Source organism: Scyliorhinus canicula, chromosome 2 (genome assembly GCF_902713615.1).
Source record: "Scyliorhinus canicula chromosome 2, sScyCan1.1, whole genome shotgun sequence".
NCBI classification, from domain to species: Eukaryota; Metazoa; Chordata; class Chondrichthyes; order Carcharhiniformes; family Scyliorhinidae; genus Scyliorhinus; species Scyliorhinus canicula.
In genome coordinates this window covers 247,590,306-247,611,756 of record NC_052147.1, presented here as the reverse complement: position 1 = coordinate 247,611,756, position 21,451 = coordinate 247,590,306, and the positions used below count along the sequence as shown (strand labels likewise).

The window sequence follows — 21,451 nt, the reverse complement described above, 5'->3', positions numbered from 1 at the left end:
CACTTTTCTAATTGGGCCCGCAATTCCTAGCACCGGCCCTGGCTGACCTGCTTGGACTGCTTTAAAAGCCAGCGATTTAGCCCAGTGAGCTAAATCAGCCCCTAACAAGTGAAATCGGCCAGACTTTTAAAGCTTTTTGGTGAGCTTATTTTTTTTAAATCCCTTGATCTATTGGTGACTTTGAAAATTTGATTTATACGGCTAGAAGGGAGTATATCACAAAAAATAAGTATCCAAGAGCAAAGCGTTAATCCATCACCTGTGAGTCACAATTTTAAATGATTGACAGTTACTTCTAAAATAAAACAGAACTATTTTCTAGTTGGGTCAGGGTAAAGTAGTGAGTTCTTTTGTTTAAACAAAAATTAACTTTCAAAATATAATTATTAGTGTCCTTGCACGCAAACGTTTGAGCTTAACTTCAGAAGTGTCCTCAAAAGCCCGCTGTTGAATGTAGTTGATGGGAATTCGCAATGATGGTTCTGTCATCCTGAGGATCGGCCTGCTCTGAGAATGATGCTTCTAAACTGACGCAAAAGCTTGTGAAAAGTTGGGTTGCACTGAATGCAATTTGTGCTTGAAATCCTGTATTCTGTACACCTGTTAATGCTGATATCGGAGGGACTAAGTCAAGAAAACCAGTGTGCTCAAGTCCAAATTCTGCGCCCATTTCATTTTTTGTGGAAAGCATAAATAAATTTAAATAGAAATAGAACATAGAGTGTAGAAGGGGGCCATTCGGCCCATCTAGTCTGCACCGACCCACATTAAACCCTCACTTCGACCCTATCCCCGTAACCCAAGAACCCTTCCTAACCTTTTTGGACACCCAAGGGCAATTTAGCATGGCCAATCCACATATCCTGCATGTCTTTGGACTGTGGGAGGAAACCGGAGCACCCGGAGGAAACCCACGCAGACACGGAGAGAACGTGCAGACTCTGCACAGACAGTGACCCAGCAGGGAATCAAACCTGGGACCCTGGCGCTATGAAGCCACAGTGCTATCCACTTGTGCTACCGTGCTGCCCATTCAGACACAAATAATCTGATCTTCCCATTTTTACTTTCTCTTATTCTGTGCGGTTTATTTTAGTATCAGCAAGTTTCAGAAAACACAGCTTGTGTATCGTTTCCACATATTGCAGTGCTAGTGGGAATTAAAAATGCTGACACGTCTTTGAATAGCTTCTGTGAAAATCCAGTGTTTCCACATTTCCAGAAATATGGTGAGGCTGTTTGTAAGAACGATTTCAGGGGCACAAGCCACCTGGGAAAATCACCCTTCAAAATGACCACCATTGCGAAGCAGAACAAACTTTCAGAATTTCAAAGTCAGCCCAGCAAACACACCAAGCAATCAAAACCTGAGTTTCAAAGGAAGGGTGAAGCCATGCTTGAACAATGCAAGTCCAGTTCAGCACCGCAGAACAAATCCACCCATCCGTAAAAGAAATAGAAATTTGTGTAAATAATAACTATTGCTTTGATTGAAATGCATTTTTATGGCAAAGGAGGTGTTTGAATGGAAGTACTTGTGACAACATTATAATCCAATCTCTTCCTTTGCAGCTGTTTGCAATCCTCCCTGTAAGAATGGTGGTCACTGTATGAGAAACAATGTGTGCTCCTGTCTTGACGGCTATACAGGGAGAAGATGTCAGAAGAGTGAGTTTGACGCTTGTGCTAAAATCTTTCACAGCCACAGATTCAATTGTTTGTTTTTTAACCATAGGAAAGACAAAAAAGTAAAATGAGCTGGTACTTGGCTTTTGATATAAAACCAAATACTTCAATTGTAATAAACATGAGGCATTTCTTTTTTTTTTTTTTTTTTTTTTTGGCTTATAAAGGTTTTTTATTTAACACAAATTTGTAACAGTTACAAAGCGAAAAATGGCCCTGTGCAAAGAGCCTTAACATAGTGAAAACGAACAGTGGGAAAGAATAAACATGTTAATAAATGTTGAAACCAAAAATCCTTCCATACGGCACTTTCCCTGCCAGCTCTGTTTACCCATGCCACACGTGTTCAACTACACTAAGCTAACGTGGCCCTAACCCTCTTCTCCCCCCCCCCCCCCCCCCCCGGCCTGGTCTCCCCTACTCCCCCAGGCCTGGCCTGCCAGGTCAGCCCTGCGCTTGGCCCTAGCCCGCCCCGCCCCCCCTCCGATCTCCCTGGTGCCCCCTGACCTACGCTAGTCACACTGACCCCTGCCCTTGGCGCCTACCTGTCTCCCGTCCCAGCGCTCAGGCCCTCCCCCCACCCACCAGGGACCCATTAACCTAATTGTATCCCACCGAGCCCTTTCAAGTCCCGTGACTAGCCCCTAGCCCATCCCCCCATCAGAGGCCCCGATCTCGCACCAGAAGGTACCCCGCACAGGCCCCCCCCTCCCCCCCATTGCGATCCCCCCAAAGGACCCTAAACAGTGCGCCCTCCAGTCCCCGCTCTCTGTCCAGGCTGAAAACAATCTTAGATAAAACATTACAGTACAGGATAGTTTAACAAACCGCCGCCACACAAAATGTCTGCAAGCCCCGAGTCCTTTAGTTCCAGTCCAGCTTCTTTTTCTTAGTAAAAGTCCTAATCAGAGCAACTTTAAGTTAACAGGCCGCCGCCACTGTACAGCACTGAAAGAACTCAGTGCCCATTAGTTCAAGTCCAGCTTCTTGTCTTTAATAAAGGTCCAAACCTGTTCTGGTGTCTCAAAGTAGTAGTGGAGTTCCTCAAACGTAACCCAAAGCTTTGCAGGATATAGCATTCCAAACCTCACCTCCTTTTTGTAGAGGGCTGCCTTTACCTTGATGAACCCTGCACGCCTCTTGGCCAGCTCCGTTCCCAAGTCCTGGTAAATGCGCACCTCGCAGTTCTCCCATCTGCTGCTCCTCTCCGCCTTGGCCCATCGCAGCACACGTTCCCTGTCAGCAAGCCGGTGAAAGCGGACCACCAAGGCCCTCGGTCGGTCGCCCGTCCTGGGCTTCCTTGCGGGGGCTCTATGTGCCCCATCCAACTCCAGGGGTTGAGGGAAGGCCTCCGGTCCCATCAGCGCCTCAAGCATACCCGTCACGTATGCGCCCACATCCGACCCCTCGCAGCCCTCGGGGAGGCCAACGATTCTTAAATTCTGCCTCCTGGCTCTGTTCCCCAGCTCTTCAAGCTGCTCCTGCATCCTCCTCTGACGGGCGTTCAGCTCCTCCACCTCGTGCTCCAGCTCCGTTACCGTTCCCTCCTGACTGGAGAGCTTCGCCTCGACCTCCCTGAGCGCCTTCCCTTGGGCCGCCTGTGTCTCGACCATTCGGTCCATCACCGCTCTCATCGGGTCGAGCGTGTCCCTCCTCAGCTCGGCGAAGCAGTTCTTGAAGAACTCCATCTGCTCCTCCCTTGGCCAGTGAGCCTCCGCTCCCCGGTCCCCGCCGTCCGCCATGCTTGGCCGCCCGGCCTGGGTTCCCCGCTGCTCCCGCTTCGATCCTTCCCGCTCCACTCGACCGCTTCTGGTCCAGCTGCCCATACCCCGGGAAGAAAGCCTCTTCCCTGTCGTCTCCTCCACCGATTCAGGCTGCCAGGTCCCTAAAAAGTCCGTAGACAAAGGTCCGTTTGCCCATCTCGGGCGGGAGCGATCCGACCTGCGACCTGCCTCCTCGAGGGCGCCACCGGAAGTCCAGGCATTTCTTTTTATTCTATCCTTACTGTCTAAACAAATAAGCGCCCTTCCTTTAGCTTTGACAGTTAGGACCATTTTCCTCCTCCTGTCCTCACTATCGCCCTTTCTGGTCATTGTTATGATCCTGTTCAGGGTTGTTAGCATATGAAGAAGAAATCTAAGCACCCACTAATTAACTGACAGAACTACACCACCAGATTTCGCATTTTTTAACAAAAATAAACTTTTTTTTTTTTAATAATTTTTATTGAGAAATTTTGATTTTATACAACAATAACACACCTTAGTAAAATACCGAAAATAACAATAATATTAACAATCATATACATTCGCCCCATCCCCATGAACAACCCAGCATTTTAACAACAACGCAAATTAACACACTATAAAGTTACAGAATAAACACTACAATAATGCACCCCCCCCCCCCCCCCCCCCCCCGGGTTGCTGCTGCTATTGACCCAGTTACCTATCTCTAACAAAAATAAACTTGATTGTACATCAAAAAGAATTAAAAGCCAAGTAAGCACTATTAATGCTATAACTTATAAAGGCTGATGCTATAAACTCCATTCTACTTTCTATTTCCCTTAGCCTACAAAATCTTTAAGGCTCATTAAACCTTTCCTGGGACCAACTCAAAAGGTATATCACCACTTGCTGGAATTCACTCTGATTTCACGTTAATGTACCAGCTATTCACCAAAGTGCAAGATTTCATGGAGTTCATTACATTAACGATAGGCTAAGTGACCCTCAACTTTCTCTATTGACCCCACAACCCTGCCCGCCAAGGCACGGGCCTCCCTGCAACAACGGCACAGCGGCTTAAAACATCAGAAAAAGTCCTTTGTTACCAATAGCCCACTGCTATGGATTAAACTGCCATTTTATGATCTCACATTTCCATCATGTGGAGATGCCGGCGTTGGACCTCTGCATTCACCTGAGGCAGGAGCAGTGCTCCGAAAGCTTGTGTTTGAAACAAACCTGTTGGACTTTAACCTGGTGTTGTAAGACTTCTTACTGTACATTTCCATCAGTTAACTTTAAGTTGACATGGCCCCCGATCTTTCAAGTGTAATAAACTCCCAGTTTGTTTGAATTACATTTACATCAGGATTGCTTATCAGTATCCTAACCAGATGCCCTCCCCATTCCTAACCAGATGCCCTCCCCATTCCTAACTAGATGCCCTCCCCATTCCTAACTAGATGCCCTCCCCATTCTCTACAGTTAAAACTATAATTCCCAAAGCTAAATTACATTCTAAAACATGAATTATGAACTAGATATTCACAACACAATTGGTAATGGGTAGATGCTTCCTCTGTCTTTTTCAGCCCCAAGACTATCAGAGCATTTAAATATTATTGATTCCTATCAGACAGAAATCTATTTGAACTTCTGCATTAACCTGCCAATCAATGAGACACTGATCTGAAAAGATAATCCTCAACTCCATATTCCTGCCTTATCCTCAAAACCCTTGATTCTCTTACTGATTAAAAATCTATCTCAGACTTCAACATAATTAGCAACCCAGCTTCTACAGTCCTCTGCAGTAAGGGATTCCATAGATTCACCAACTTCTGATGGAAGAAATTCCTCCTCATCTCTGTCTTAAATCTGACTCTCTGCTAATCCAGGAGAGCATGTCAACGCATTTTGCCATGACAGGTACATAATTTTGTTTGAATAGATTAGTGGCATCTTGGTGGATATGACCAATCAAGCTTTGTTTAGCCTGTCGGGTACCATACTATGATTGGAATGCTTGTGAAGAACCATCCAACCTATCATCCTTGGACCATCAGATCTGCCATCATAGCTTGCCTTTAAGAATAGCCATTCATGAGAGACAAGGCAGTGGTGCTCTCTCTCCCCACTGCTGTTTGCGCTAGCAATAGAGCTACTGGCAATTGCCCTGAGAGCTTCAAGGGATCCAGTGGCTGGGATGGATGAAATCATGGGAATCCTGAGGGAACTTGGCCGGTTCTCGGGGTATAAACTGAACATGGCTAAAAGTGAGTTGTTTGTAGTCCAGGTGAGGGGCCAGGAGGGTCGGCTGAGGGGGCTGCCGTTTATGTTAGTAGGGGACAGTTTTAGATACTAAGGGATACAGGTGGCGTGGGACTGGGGCCGATTGCACAAGTTGAACTTATCTCGGTTGGTGGAGCAAATGAGGGTCGAGTTCTGGAGGTGGAATGTGATCCCACTGACACTAGCGGGGAGAGTGCAGACGGTTAAAATGATGATCCTCCCAAGATTCCTGTTCGTATTCCAGTGTCTCCCCATTTTCATTCCTCGGTCCTTTTTTAAGAGAGTCAATAAAATGATTATGGTTTTTTTTGTGGGCGGGAAAGTTCTCGCGGATGAGGTGATTGATGGTCGAGAGGAACCGAAGGGAAGGGGGGGCTGGCGCTGCCAAACTTTAGTAATTACTACTGGGTGGCCAACATAGCCATGATAAGGAAGTGGATGGTGGATGCGGGGTCAGTTTGGGGACTGATGGAGGCCGCTTTGTGCAGGGGCACTACTCTGGCGGCCCTGGCTATGGCACCCCTGCCACTCCTGCCAGCACGGTACTCCACCACCAGCCCTATATTGGTGGCGACTTTGCGGATTTGGGGCCAATGGAGAAGGCATGTGGGGTACGTGGGAGCATCAGTTTGGTCCCCAATTTGCGATAATCACCGGTTTGCCCCGGGGAATATGCATGGTGGTTTCCGAACATGGCGGAGGGCTGGGATTGAGAGGGTGGGGGATCTGTTCTTGGAAGGGAGCTTCCCGAGCTAGAGGAGAAATTTGGGCTGGTGAGAGGGAATGATTTCAGGTACTTGCAGGTGCGGAACTTTCTACGCAGACAGATTCCATCCTTCCCACACCTGCCACTTAGGGGGATCCAGGACAGGGTCGTGTCCAGTGGATGGGTAGGGGAGGGGAGGGTCTCAGATATATACAAAGAACTTATGGGGGCAGAGGAGACGTAGACTGAGGAGCTGAAGCTTAAGTGGAAAGACGAGCTCTGAGGTGTGATAGAAGAGGGTTTATGGGCGGAGGCGTTGAGCAGCGTAAACGCGACCACAACATGCGCTAGGCTCAGCCTGATCCAATTCAAGGTCATCCACCGGGCCCACATGACAGTGGCCCGGATGAGTAAATTTTTTGGACTGGAGGACAGGTGCGCCAGATGTGCAGGAGGACCAGCGAGCCATGTCCACAAGTTCTGGGCATGTTCAAAATTCAGGAGGTACTGGCAGGGATTTGCGGACGTTATGTCCCAGGTACTGAAAACAAGGGTGGTAATTAGTCCAGAGATTGCACTTTTTGGGGTTTCGGAGGACCCGGGAGTCCAGGAGGAGAGAGAGGCTGACGTTTTGGCCTTTGCTTCCCTGGTAGCATGGCGACGAATTCCGCTGACATGGAGGGACTCAAAGCCCCCGAAGTCGGAGGTCTCGTTTCGGATATGGCGAGCTTTCTCAGTCTGGAGAAAATTAAGTTCGCTCTGAGAGGGTCACTGTCAGGGTTCGCCCGGAGATGGCAACCATTTATCGACTTCTTCGCGGAAAATTAATTGTCAGCAAGGAGGGAGGGGCGAGGGGGGATATGGAGCGGGAGAGGGGGTTAGGGCAACGTAGATTAGGGGGTTAGTTGGGCGGGTCCTTGTAGGAGGGGAACTGTTTTTTACATGATGTTGATCGTTCTTTGCATACTGTTTTGTATTGTTGTTGTTTACTATGCCAAAATGCCTCAATAAAATTGTTTATCGAAAAAAAAGAATAGCCATTCATAATGTACCAAATATATATAGCTCGATCTTCAGGTAGAAATCAGCTGGATGGATTGTCATTAATGAACAGAGAGTGAAAAAAACAGCAGCAGGTTAATTATCACTCCGGCTCATAAAGACAAGAATTGAATCAGAAGAAAAATGTAGAAATTATCTTAAAATGAATGAATATTTTCATTAGGAACTTAAATCTTTCATAACTAGGCCAGAACCTAACAACCTGAGACACTCATCACATGGGCATGATTACAACCAAGGCCTAGGAATAATGCAAGGAATGTTATGATATTCACAGCGTCATTTAAAAATGAAGAGGGTGCAGAGGAGGTTCACCAGGATGTTGCCTGGTATGGAGGGTGCTAGCTATGAAGAAAGGTTGAGTAGATTAGGATTGTTTTCGTTGGAAAGACGGAGGTTGAGGGGGACCTAATTAAGGTCTACAAAATTATGAGAGGTATGGACAGGGTGGATAGCAACAAGCTTTTCCCAAGAGTGGGGGTGTCAGTTACAAGGGGTCACGATTTCAAGGTGAGAGGGGGAAAGTTTAAGGGAGATGCGCGTGGAAAGTTTTTTATGCAGAGGGTGGTGGGTGCCTGGAACGCTTTACCAGCAGAGGTGGTAGAGGCGGGCACGATAGCATCATTTAAGAGACATCTAGACAGGTATATGAATGGGCGGGAACAGAGGGAAGTAGACCTTGGAAAATAGGAGACAGGTTTAGATAAAGGATCTGGATCGGCGCAGGCTGGGAAGGCCGAAGGGCCTGTTCCTGTGCTGTAATTTTCTTTGTTCTTTGTTCTTCCTGCCTATTTTGGAATGAAGATTAAATTCAGCCTGGTGTGGCACTCCAAATTAGATGCATGGAAACACTGAATAAAGTTTTTTTTTGACATTCCATTGATCCTCTTGGGTTTGCTGTTTTTATTTTTTTTATTACAAATACCGGATAAACAGGTCAGGATAACAATCACAGGGAAATGTGAGAGATCTGAAAGGACTAAAAGCTCCTCGGTCTGCACTGGGATGTAGATGGTCTTTTGTAATTTGAAATGTTTGTCCACATTCTCCTTTGCGCAGGCGTCTGTGAACCAATGTGCATGAATGGAGGGAAATGTGCCAGCCCAGATATTTGTGACTGTCCATCAGGGTGGAAAGGGAAGCGATGCAATCAACGTAAGTGTACCCTGGATTGGGTAGGAACGTAAGCTGAATCTGATCAAAGCAAATTACTGCGGATGCTGGAATCTGAGACAAAAACAGATAATGCTGGACAGTTTCAGCTGGTTTGTCAGCATTTGTGCATCTGTGGAGGGAGAAGGGAGCTTAATGTTTTGTGGCTGGATGACTCTTTGTCAAAGCTAGAGCTCTGGCAAAGCTTTGATAAAGAGGCACCCAGACTCGAAACGTGATCTCCCTTCTTGTTCCACTGATGCTGTCAAACGTGCTGAGATTGTCCAGCATTTTCTGTTCTAGAATTTGATCAAGCTCATTCTGATTTTCAAAACTGCAATTGTATTAGTAGAAACTGATAAAATTCATTTAATTTGATAACTACAGAAAGGTCCATCCAACTTACAAAAATGTATTCCTGTACATGAGTCATCTGGTAAAATCCAATTAATTTGCTCACTCTACATTAGAAGTCTTCTTTTTCAAATTCCTTTGCTAAAAAATTGCTTTAAAACTGTTTTACAGCAGTGAATTCCATATCTTAATCACATGCTGTGTAAACAAACTTCCTTTAATCATCCCCTTAATTATTTTTTGTGATTATTTGAACATTTTTGAGCTCTCGTTGTAGTCTCACCAACAAGTGAATACAGCGTGCCACTACCTAAATTCTCATAACCTTGAAGACCTTTGCCAAGTCAACCATTAGTTTTCTCAAATCCGATGAAACAGGCTGAGATTCTCAATATCAACTCTCTAATTTCAAGATTTTGATTTTTGCCACATTTGCGGGATTCATACACAGACTTTCTATTTTTAATGAATAAATTTTCAAACGTTTGCTTGTGTACGCAGCAATTTGTCTGCAGAAATGCCAGAATGATGGAGAGTGTGTGGGGCCAAGTACCTGTCACTGTCAGCCTGGCTGGGGAGGAATGCTGTGTCAAATTGGTAAGTAACTGAAGCTAGACAACAGTCAATGTAATTCTACTGTCGCCTCTTTTTTATGTGCCTGACCTCAATTTATAGGTTTTTAATCTCTTCGTGATGTGAAAAAATTAACCCTAGCCTCTGTAAAATTGGCTGCCTGAACAAGCACATCCCTGCAGTTAGTATCAATTCGAGGCTCCTGAAACATATTTGTCTCTGTCATTTTTGTCGATCAGTTTCTGTCTAACTTATAGAAGGTTACAGCACAGACGGAGGTCATTCAGCCCACTTTGATTGAATGGGCTCTTTGCCCAAGCTCCTAAACTAATCACACCGTCCTACTCTAGACTCAATAGCAATGCATCGTTCTGCATTTCAAATATTTATCCAATTTTTCCTTTAATCAGCAATGACCTCTGCCTCAACTATTTCTTGTGGCAAAGTGGTCCATGGAAATATCTCGCTATCCCTCTCCTCGATGATCATATTAAATTAATGACACCTCATCACCAACTCCCACAGAAATGGTCAAGCACATTGAGGATCACTGAGGGCACTGGGATGGGGTGGGGAGGCGAGGGTTGGGGGGGGGGGGGAGGTAAGGAGTGCAGTGTGCATTTGGGGGGGGAGGGGGGATAGTGAGGAGGCACCATCCAGATAGTGGGGCACTGGTGTACGAGGAATACTGAAATACCCTTAACACAACCAGTATGACGCCTTTGGCTCTTTGTTCTGCGATGCAGGCTGACCACCAGTCCAATACTCAATTCTCTCCCCCCACCCCGGCCCCCACCCGACATCCACTGCCCACACACACCTGACATGTGCCCGTGGCTGGGGCCCATCCCCTGGGTGTTCAGTGGTTGGCTGCTACATGTTTGGTGCTGCCTCCCACTGTGTTCAGGTACAGTGTCCATGCATCAAGGTGTGATTGGGATGCTAGGCAATGAGCCCCACATGCTACATGACCCACCCACCCACGGGGATCCACTTGAGATGTGTGAAGTGCTCTCTTAACCATGATTGCCTATTCCCCATTAGCAATAGCATTCAGCCGCACAGACAAAGGCCTTCGCGGTCAGCGGGAGTTGTGGGTGGTCGGTGGGGCATACAGGCAGGGGTTAGGGTTGCCCCCACTATGGGAACACATTGTACAGGAGTTGGCATGGCAGAGCCATGCACATCCACCCCAATGCCACCCCCCTGCCGCCCCGCAGTGCCCCCCCAGCCTCGATACCCCTAGCTCCGCATGGCTGCCCACATCCACCATTCCCCCCACAAACACGAGCCCAGTGCCCCGGGCTCATTGCCTGTGAGCGAAAATGGCTGCTTACCTCCTGGCTGCTCATCTTCCTGGCCTTACACTCATCCCTGGAGCACCTCGACAACAAGAACACTTATGTCAGACTCCTATTCATTGACTAAAGCTCCGCCCTCAACACCATAATCCCAGCCAAGCTCACATCCAAATTCCAAAATCTAGGCCTCGGCTCCTCCCTCTGCAACTGGATCCTCGACTTTCTGACCCACAGACCACAATCAGTAAGGATAAACAACGAAACCTCCTCCACAGAAGCAGTCCATGTCAAAATGCAGCAAGACCTGGCAATATCCAGGCTTGGACTGATAAGCGGCAAGTTACATTTGCGCCACACAAGTGCCAGGCAATGACCATCTCATAAAGAGAGGATCTAACCTCCACACCTTGTCATTCAATGGAATTACCATCGCTGAAGCATCCACAACCAACATCTTGGGGGAATACCATTGATCCAAAACTGAACTGGACTGGTCATATTATTACTGCGACCAAAGCAGGTCAAAGGCTTGGAATCCTACGGCGAGTAACTAATTTCCTGACCCCCCCCCCCCCCCCCCCCCCCCATCCCTAAGCCTACCCACCATCTACAAGGCACAAGTCAGGAGTGTAATGGAATACTCTCCGCTTGTTTGGATCAGTGCAGCTCCAACAACATTCAAGAAGCTCAACACCATCCAAGACAAAGCAGCCTGCTTGATTGCTCCTCCTTCCACAAACATTCAAACCGTCCACCACCGACCAACAGTGACAGCCATGTATACCATCTACAAGATGCACTGCAGGAACTCACCAAGGTTCCTCAGACAGCACGTTCCACTACCATCTAGAAGGAAAAGAGCAGCAGGTACTCGGGAACCCCACCACCTGGAGATTCCCCTTCAAGTCACTCACCACCCTGAGTTGGAATATATCGCCGTCCCTTCACTGTCACTGAGCCAACATCTTGGAACTCCCTCCCTAACAACATCGTGAGTATAATTACATCTCGAGGATTGCAGTGGTTCAAGAAGGCAGCTCACCACCATCTTCTGAAGGGCAACTAGGGATGAGAAATAAATGCTGGCCTAACCAACAACACCCACATCCTGTAAAATTATTTTTTTTTTAAAAATAATCCTCAATACCAGGGCCCCGCAAGGCTGGGTACTTAGTCGCCTGCTATACTCCTTACGCACACATATACTGTGGCAAAATTCAGCACTAACTCCATCTACAGTTTGTTGATGTCACAACTTAGTGGGTCAAATCTCAAACAACGAGAAGTCAGAGTACATGAGAGAGATAGAGAACCTAGTGGCATGGTGCAATGACAACAATCTCTCCCTCAATGTCAGCAAAACTAAGAAACTGGTCATCGACTTCAGGAAGTGAAGTGTCATAGATTCCCTTGTCTGTATATAAGGTGCCAAGCTGGAGATGGTTGACAACTTCAAATTCCTACGTGTAAACATCACCAACAACCTGTCATGGTCCACCGACATCCATGATACAACCAAGAAAGCACAATAGCGCCTATACTTCCTCAGGAAATTCAGTATGTCCACATGACTCTTACCAACTTTTATAAATGCACCGTAGAAAGCATCCTATCTGGCTGCATCACAGCTTGGTATGGCTGCTGCTCGGCCCAAGACCATAAGAAACTACAGAGAGTCATGACAACAGCCTAGTCCACCACACGAGCCCACCTCCCATCCATGGACTCTGTCTACACCTCCCGCTGCCTTGGGAAAGAGGGCAGCATAATCAAAGACCCCTCCCACCCGGGTTATTCTCTCTTCCAACCACTTCCATTGGGCAGAAGATACAAAAGTTTGAGTACACGCACCAATAGATTAAAAAATAGCTTCATCCGATGTTTATGTATTTACATTGCGTATTTATAATGTGTTCTATGTATTCATGTATGGAGCGATCTGCCTGTACTGTACACAGAACAGTACTTTTCACTGTACCTCAGTACACGTGGTTAGAATCTGGAACTCATTATCATTGTGCATGGACTTTCAAACAGTGTTCAATATTGTGGTACATAATAGACTCGCCAACAAGGTTTAAGCCGATGGAATTAAAGGAATAAGGACAACCTCAATATGAAAATGGCTAAGTGACAGGAAAAAGAGAGTAGTGGTGAACAGGGATTAATTTTGCAGACTGGAGGGTGGTTTTTAGTGGAGTTCCCCAAAGGTCACTATTCTTGATCTATATTGATATCCTTGACTTGGATAAGTAGGTCAGGATTTCGCAATATGTAGATGGTGCAAAACTTGGAAGTTTTGTAAACTTTGTGGCGGGTAGTGACAGACATCAGGAGGATATAGAAAGGTTTGTGGAATGGGAACACATGGAAGATGTAAAGAAATGTGCAGTGAAAAGTCAGGTGGAGAGGTGCGCGGTAGGAAGAACTAAGAATGGTAATATAAAATAAAGGATTCAATTATCAAGTGGGTACAAGAGTAAATGGACCTGGGTGAGTGTATAAATCACGGAACGTTGAGAAAGTGGTTGATAAGGCACACGGATTCCTGGGCCTCATAAATACAGATGTAGGGTAAAAAAGCAGTAAGTTATGGTGAACCTTTATAGATGATTGCGTGGTTGCATAGATAGATTGGGGAAGCTGGGGCTGCTTTCCTTAAAGGAGGGACAGTTGAGAGGAGATATGACGAAAGCTGTTCAAAATCATGAGGAGAAGCAAGTGACAACACAAACACCAGACCCATTTGCATATTGCCCTATGTTTCTTAGGCACACAAATGTATATCTACCTTCCCAGTTTCCCCCACCCCCCCACAAACAGATGCCTACTTATGTGTTATAAATAATATTGGCAATTGTACAAAGTTGCTGCTTTTGAGCTGGTGCATAATACCATACCAATTATTTTATTTATTTATTTATTTTTTGGTATGTTTGTGTGTGCCCTTCTTTTCTATATATATATATATATATATATATATATAGTATACATATATCTTATTCTGTGTACATAACGGTAAATATACTTTGTTCAAAAACCCAATAAAAAACATTTATTAAAAAAACCTAAAAAGACTGCACTATACTCTTAACTTTTGCAGCTCACGAGAATGTCCAATTCAATTCAAACCTGGCATAAAATAGCTATGGAATATATTCCGATGGAATTATTGACATTTGTGATCCGCTCTAAATCTGATGCATTCTGTAACATATGGGACACCCATCTTAAATTTATAAGCTCCATTTTATCTGACTTGCTCCTGTTGGATTTTCCGTGAGCCATCTGATAAAACTTGATCTCGCAATACATAAAGGTGTGTGGCCTAACTGTTACCCTTGGGTACTTATATGGCCTTATCCTCCTTTCCCCTTAATCTGAATCTATTTTCGAGAATGATCCGGTATCAAACTGGAGGCTAGTTCCTTAAGTAGTTCTAAATTTATCCTGTCCTGGTTGTTCCTATGTTTGCAATAATTTTTGTTCTGTACTGCACTTGTGTTGCATTAATTTTTTTAAAACTCTTTATTGTTTAAAAAAAAGTAAAAATCTAATAATATATTTTTAAAAACGGAATTAGAAAAGAACCCCAAAAGACAAAAAAAAATGAAGGGCTACGGAGAAAAGGGATCGGAGTGCGACTAGCTGACTTGCTCTTACAAAGATCTGGCACAGGCATCATGGGCTGAATGGCCTCCTGTACTGTAATTATTCCATGATTCTTTATTATGTTGAGGCGAATAGCTTAGTTACATTTCGGGGGAAGCTAGATAAAACACAATTCAGTGAAAGGAATTGAAAGATATGTTGGTGCGTTAAATGAAGAGAGGTGGAAAAAGGCATGCACAGCATACGAACACCAGCAGATCTGTTGGATCAAATGGACTGGTCTGACGCTATGATTATTTTTGGAAGTCAATGGTTGGTCCAGATCTGAAGCTGCAGTATTTTCTAAAAATATTCCTTTGGGACTTCCAATATATTTCTTCCAACATATTCTGGTTATTTAACTTAGCTTTCAATATGAAACCTATGGAGCTGCTCCTTCAGTGTACTCCTATTATTGGCGAAGCGTTCTTTTTTTTTAAGGAACTCATTAAGACATGCAATTATGTGAACTTATGTGCAATATATTGCCACTTGTACCATAATAAGGGTTGGGAATTGAAAGAGGTGCCCAATTAAATGCTGGCACAGGACATGATTCACTTCTCTCGCATTCTGATTAATCAGCTCCATCCCAAGTCTTGAACCATTTTTAAAACAAGTGGAGAACAACATCACTGAACAGAATGACACCCAAACCTCACCTTACTAAAACTGTTGGTGCATGTGCAACTTTTTATCAAAAAGTTTTATGTTTTATTCCTGAATTTCTTTAGTAAGTCCTGGCAAAAGTAAAAAGGAGGAAAAGTGTTCTGAGTTTTGATTCTAAATGGGAGAGCAAGTTCTGTGAGGGAAGCAAAAGCGACATTCCTTCTCCACTTTTAGTTTTCAGATCTGTAGCTGGTATAAACAGGCTTACAATGGAGCAGCAACATGCATGTCCAACTAATCCTGTGCCTGTGATTACGAAGCCAGATGCCCTAATCGCACCACAAAATTAACAGTCAAATATACCAAATGTTATTCTTAAAAAAACAGTTTGTCAGTTGATCTCAACCAAGCCATGATAGAAACACGACAGGCATCGAAAGTACCCCAGGCATGGGAGAGATTAGCCAGGGTTCTGATTTGTGAGTGCTTGTACCAATTAGAGAAGGTGTGTTGTATGTTAGTATAAAATGTTATTCCATGTCATCTGATCTAATTATCTAAGTAACCATCTCACATGTGGAAGATTGGTTTTATTTTTGTCTCTGATTATATTTCCAGCCATCTGCGAGCAGCAATGTTTGTTTGGAAGTAAGTGTATCAGACCGAATGTGTGCGCCTGCAGAAGAGGATACATGGGATTAGCCTGTGCCAGAAAGGTAAAGCTGCAAGTCAAATCATGAAGGATTGTTTTAGGCTTAACTGTGTTCTGAATGGAATCCCCAAGGCATTGATCTGTTAAAATGGTTGGGGTTTCATAAACAGCAAACCACTGTGATTTACAGCAATTTTTGATGGTCTCTTAATTCCATCGCACTTTTTAAGTTACTTGGTATCTCTTTTGCCCATGCTCCAAGCAGCACTCCACTCACTGGTTGAGCTCACCAATGAAGAATAACCAGTTGGATACAATATGGGAGGGCTTTGAGTACCCCGGAACCATATCCCAGCATGGTTCGCTGACTTGAGTAGAGAGATGGAAAATATTTAGAATTTTTATGTTAATCCATTGAAAATCAAAATTAAATTCTGTCGGTAAAATATCCTTTCTAGAGGAAATTACTATTAATGGTTGCCATAATAGAAATCCTGCCAAAGGAATTCCTTCAATATCAATAGGCAAAGTTACTACCTTGTTGGGAGTTTAAATACAACTTACCACTTATGTGCTGCTTAAAATTTGTATGAAGCAAATGTGCAGTAAGAACGTGACCATCATTTTTGTTATATGCCACATTTTGTCACCATGATTAAGAAATCAATTTTCATCCTTTTACTGAAGATTGCAGTTAATCATTGTTGAATGTACAATTAAGAAAATCACAGCTGCGTTGCATATATTTATTATCCGCAGTGAAGCGTTATAAGTGGGCTGGTATTTTGATTTATTCATTTCCTTGGGAAATTACTTCTTTTTTCTGTGTTAATGATTGAAGTTTGACCAATTTTCATGTGAATCTTTAGGAGTGTATCTTTCAAGACAGCAGTAATGTTGAAACGTAATCTATATTTTAAAGCAATTGGTAAAAGAGCCAGAGGTGACATGAGGGGAAAACATTGAAACAATGAGTTGTTACAATCTGGAATGCACTACAGATTGAGTAGCGGAGGCAGATTCAATAATAACTTCTAAGAAAGGAATTTTGAAAAGGTTATGGGAAGTGAGCCAGTTGTTTTACTGGTCCTACCAACGAGCCAGCACTGGCATGATGGACTGAATGGCATTTTTCTGTGATGCATCATTCTGAGTACAGCAGCTAAAGTAGTGTCAAACCAACTTAAATCACAACTTGTGTGATGTTGCTGTATTCAGACAGTGAGCGACACGGAACCAAATTTCTGTTTGTATCGACATTCCAAGTGAATGTAGCCAGCAAGCCTACAACATTTGTTAGCACCCAAACTATTGCTCAGTAAATCTGTACCCTGAAATACCTCACGTGTGCTAACTATTTTTGTTCTTTGCAACAGGTTTAATAAGCTATGTACTTGCTGGGCGGGATTCTCCGTTGCTCGTCCTTCACGCTCCCGCTGCTCGCGAGGACGGAGAATTTGGCCACACTGTTCACTAGGGGCAGGGTTCTCTACTCCCACCACTTATCAATGGGATTTCCCATTGAAACCACCCCACACCACCGGAAACCCACTGACGGGGGTGCGCTGCCGGCCGGCCCAGGGAATCCCACTCACAGTGTTTGGTGACAAGGTGACTCACCACCATCTTCACAAGGGCAATTAGTGATGGGCAAAATATGCCGACCGAGGCAGTGACACTCACCTCGCAAGAAATCATTTTTAACAATTGAGTATCAGGAGATTTATCCTGAAAATGAGCACATTTACTCAGTAAACCACAAGCCAATCCCCACTCCAAACGTAGCGATTAATTGACAATACAAGGAGACGTGGATTAAGAGACTTCACACTCCTACTTCCATTGGCTCACTAGTTGGATGCTGACCTCTGCTAATCAGCTTACCCACACCAAGTCAATCAGGAATATAACAAACATTTCAACAAACTTTCAATTATAAAAGAAAACTTCAGACCGAGATTTTTCACTCTTTCCCCTCGTCCCTCCGGTGTGGGCTTTACCGCAGGGGGCCATTGGTGGGGATCTTACAGACCCGTCGAAGTCTATGAGCTTTTGTGTGGCTCGCTCGCCTCCATTACCAGGTCACCTGCCACAAGGGGTTGACTTCAGCAAGACTGGAAGATTCTGCCGACAGGAGGAGTCAAAAAATTCCACCCTCAGCATAAATCATTCTTTGTCGATTCTAGTGACCGAGTAGTTGTCTTGATCCCGTCTTTAGAATGTGTGCAACCACATAGGACGATTGATCCCTGTTTCCCTCCAACTCCAATCTGAGAGACATTTTACAATCAATTATGCCCAATTAGCAAACTTGAAATCAAGAGCTCTAACTGACTCCATCTGTTCTGGTGCCAGAAGCATTGACGGGAACATCCGGCCCCTTTGTCACATCACTCAGCTAACCAAGCACTTTCCTGATGGTTGACTCTGTGTTAACATATCAATGATCATTTATATAACCTCCTGTGTTTGTATAATACTGAAGATGCCTGTTACACTCTTGTATGTTGCAGCTTCCCGTTGGGCGAGGATAACAAACTTGGAAGTTTCAGAGTTGCATATTAGGACCTGTGATAGGGTACAGCAGTGGATCACTCATTCACAAAGCTTCACTGTGAAATGGTGTGAAGAAAATATCACTGTGCCTTCATCTCGGAGAAATGGATTGGAACTGTGCCACAAAAGAAATAAACACCACATAATTGAAAATAGTAATTGCAGGAAATAAAGGTGTTGTAAGTTATTGTATAATTTATATATATATATATATCTATATATATATATCAATTAAATGGAATTTTAAAGTCATGTTACAGGATCATAAATTGTACTGTCCATTCCTACATTTTTGTCGCTGGTATTCCCCTGTAGTCTGACTACCTCATAAACATAGTTTGTTATTTTCTCTTGGGGCTTCAGTTCTCAGCTGAGAGCTAAACGTCACACAGCGGTACCTGCAAGTTGTATTGCACAACACATGGGCATTGACTTACATTATATTTATGTATCATAACATCTCTCTGTTCATTGCTGTTATTGTAGTGGTGCTAATTCTTTTGACACGCATACTGATTTTTATTCCAATAAAATTCAACTAACATTGCAGTAGATGTCCCTGTTTTGTCATTCTCCCTGTATGTTTTCTCCCTCAAAATTTAATGGATTGTTCATTCAGAGCATTAAGTCACCTAATTGGGCACAAATTGACAATCATATCCAAAAAGAGCACAAAGGTCACGAATGGGAGAGATTGAATTGTCAGTTTGGTGCAGTAGTGGAAGAAAGGCACCTCGATGGGGCAAATAATAGGCTCTGCTGCTGCATCTGACCATGACATTCCTGGCCCATTGGCACTTAATGCTGAGGCCAGCTCTCAACAGTGGAAAGTGTTCCATTCCCTATTACTGACATCCCTCAGCCGAATGTCAACAAAATATACTTTGGAAAATTGAGTCCTCATCGTGGCTGCACTTCACCTTTTGAAGAATGCAAATTTTGGCAAGTGTAGGCAAAGAAATCCTTATCGGAGCCTTAAAATCCTTTTGAGTCATCAATAAGGTTCGCTATTTGTGTCAAATTATATCATCTGTTCATAACCAATGTAAATATAATAGTGTACTTTAAAATGATCAAACATTATTTTGTGAATTATATTTACAAATTTGTTCTCGTCTTACATGGACTGTCAGGCAAGAGACAGGATCTCAATGACAATCAGCCTTTCAAAAGGTCAAAATCATTTCACAGCCAGAACAATTATTCCACATCTGATATAAAATGAGCAAGAAGAGCGAGGAATGTGACGAATTTTGTGTCTCTTTCAATGAGCTGTAAGATTATATGATTCTTTGCTCCAAATTAATGTATGAAGAAAGTTGGGGTTGTGCATTCACAGCATTGAGTGCAATTATATGTAGACAACAACTGATTCAATTTGAGAGAATAATTTAATCACAAGCTCTCGGCAGAGTGTTTCCTCAGTATACCTTCAACACCACTACTGTATTGTCTCTTTGATTTCAACTTGGTACTTTACTGCACCCACACTCAGCGTTTTGTTAATGCCGCTAGATTTCAGTCCAACACAGTACTGCATGCATGACATTCTGATACTAAATCAGCTTACAATTATAAATGCACAGAAGTGAACATCTATATTAATCTTTCCAAATGTTTGTCTGAAAAGGCATATTTTTGTTATTTAACACAAAGTTCAGGTGTCACTTTTAACAGAAATTTGAGGTTAATGAATGAAAGATATACTGGCATCATACATATCATCACATTGAAATGCAGTGGGTTAATTATGGTTTTATTTTCAGATTGCTTTCAGTACAGTATGCATAATGACAGCACTTCCAAACTGGGATTTTCCTGAACAGACTAATTCCTTCCACTGGTCATTATTTTTTAAACCTTGTACAAAGGTTAATTATGGTATTGGTTACATAAGGGGAACTAGAAGCAAGCTGCAAGTGCATGCTGTGGCTGAGTTTTCATCCGCATGTAAAGGCAGAATGAAGGTTTTGTTTGATTCATTTAAGGGACACAGGCCAGAATTTATTGCCCACCCCTAATTGCCTTGACAAGGTAGTGGTCAATAGATCTACCCAACTGCAAGCAACATGTAGCCAATTAAAGGAAGTTGCTGGTCTGTTAAGGCATATTGTGTGTGTGTGTGTGTGTGTGTGTGTCCCCGAGGTACCGGGTATAGGGGCTATCCTGTGTCACTTCCTAGAGACCGCCCTCGTCCACCTTGCCACAGCTTCAGCTATAGGGTTCCCCCTACACCATCATGACCAGGCTGCTGGAACTATTGTTAAATATAAAACATTTAAATGTTGCAGAGAGGGCACCTCAAGAGATGGCTTCTTTCTTGCTCTCTTACCTGAACTCCATGCTACTCTTTCTGGGTTAGAGGGCCAGCTTCAAGAGACAATCGACCATCCTTAATTAGATGGTGAGCCAGCCTTCTTGCCACTAATAGGCCAATTTGGAGGAAATCACTGTAGGGGGACTATTTCCCACAAAGTGTAGGGTTGTGATCCTCAACTCCAACCCCTCATGATAACCGAAGTGCTGACTGGAATAATGCAGAAGATTCAGGCAGCTTCCTGAATTTGATAGTTTCTCCATCAGCTTTCAACAACAATCGTTAAGATCAGCTTTCAGAAACAATTGTTGAGATCTAAAGCAATACATGGGTATTTCTCCATACTTCCCACTTTTTGTAACTATAACTAACTTATTCATAGTTGAATGAAAATATTAGTTTTTTGGAGTTTTCTTTGTACAATTTACATTTGTATATAATAATGACATTTTGAGTGTATCCTTATGATATTGGTCAAGTAAAATCATATTTGTAATATTTCTTCTAGTTCATAATTGAAAGTTATTATTGATTTTCGAATGTATATAGACCTGGTGCCAAGACAGTTGTCTGATCTTCATATAAATGAATAAAATGCTTTGAAAAATTATAAAGTATTCTTTAATTCATCATATGCCTTCTAAGTTTGGTCAACCTAAAAAATATTTGCTTGAGGCAAACATACATTGTTCCAGGAGACCACAGTATGGGCGGCACGGTAGCACGGTGGTTAGCATCATTGCTTCACGTTGTCAGGGACCCGGGTTCAATTCCCGGCTTGGGTCACTACGTATGCGGAGTCTGCACATT

At 43.6% G+C, this 21,451-nt stretch overlaps 1 protein-coding gene across 1 annotated transcript in view; it reads left to right on the top strand.

The window, feature by feature from the left end:
- LOC119962093 (von Willebrand factor D and EGF domain-containing protein-like) overlaps positions 1-21,251 on the top strand; it is a 423,161-nt gene extending 401,910 nt beyond the window's left edge. Inside the window, exons 27-31 of the mRNA XM_038789945.1 lie at positions 1,573-1,668; positions 8,536-8,631; positions 9,484-9,579; positions 15,735-15,832; positions 18,282-21,251. Of these exons, the coding sequence (XP_038645873.1) occupies positions 1,573-1,668; positions 8,536-8,631; positions 9,484-9,579; positions 15,735-15,832; positions 18,282-18,302 (407 nt within the window). The 3' untranslated portion in view covers positions 18,303-21,251. The remainder of the gene's footprint in view (positions 1-1,572; positions 1,669-8,535; positions 8,632-9,483; positions 9,580-15,734; positions 15,833-18,281) is intronic.
- Positions 21,252-21,451: the final 200 nt, after the last annotated feature.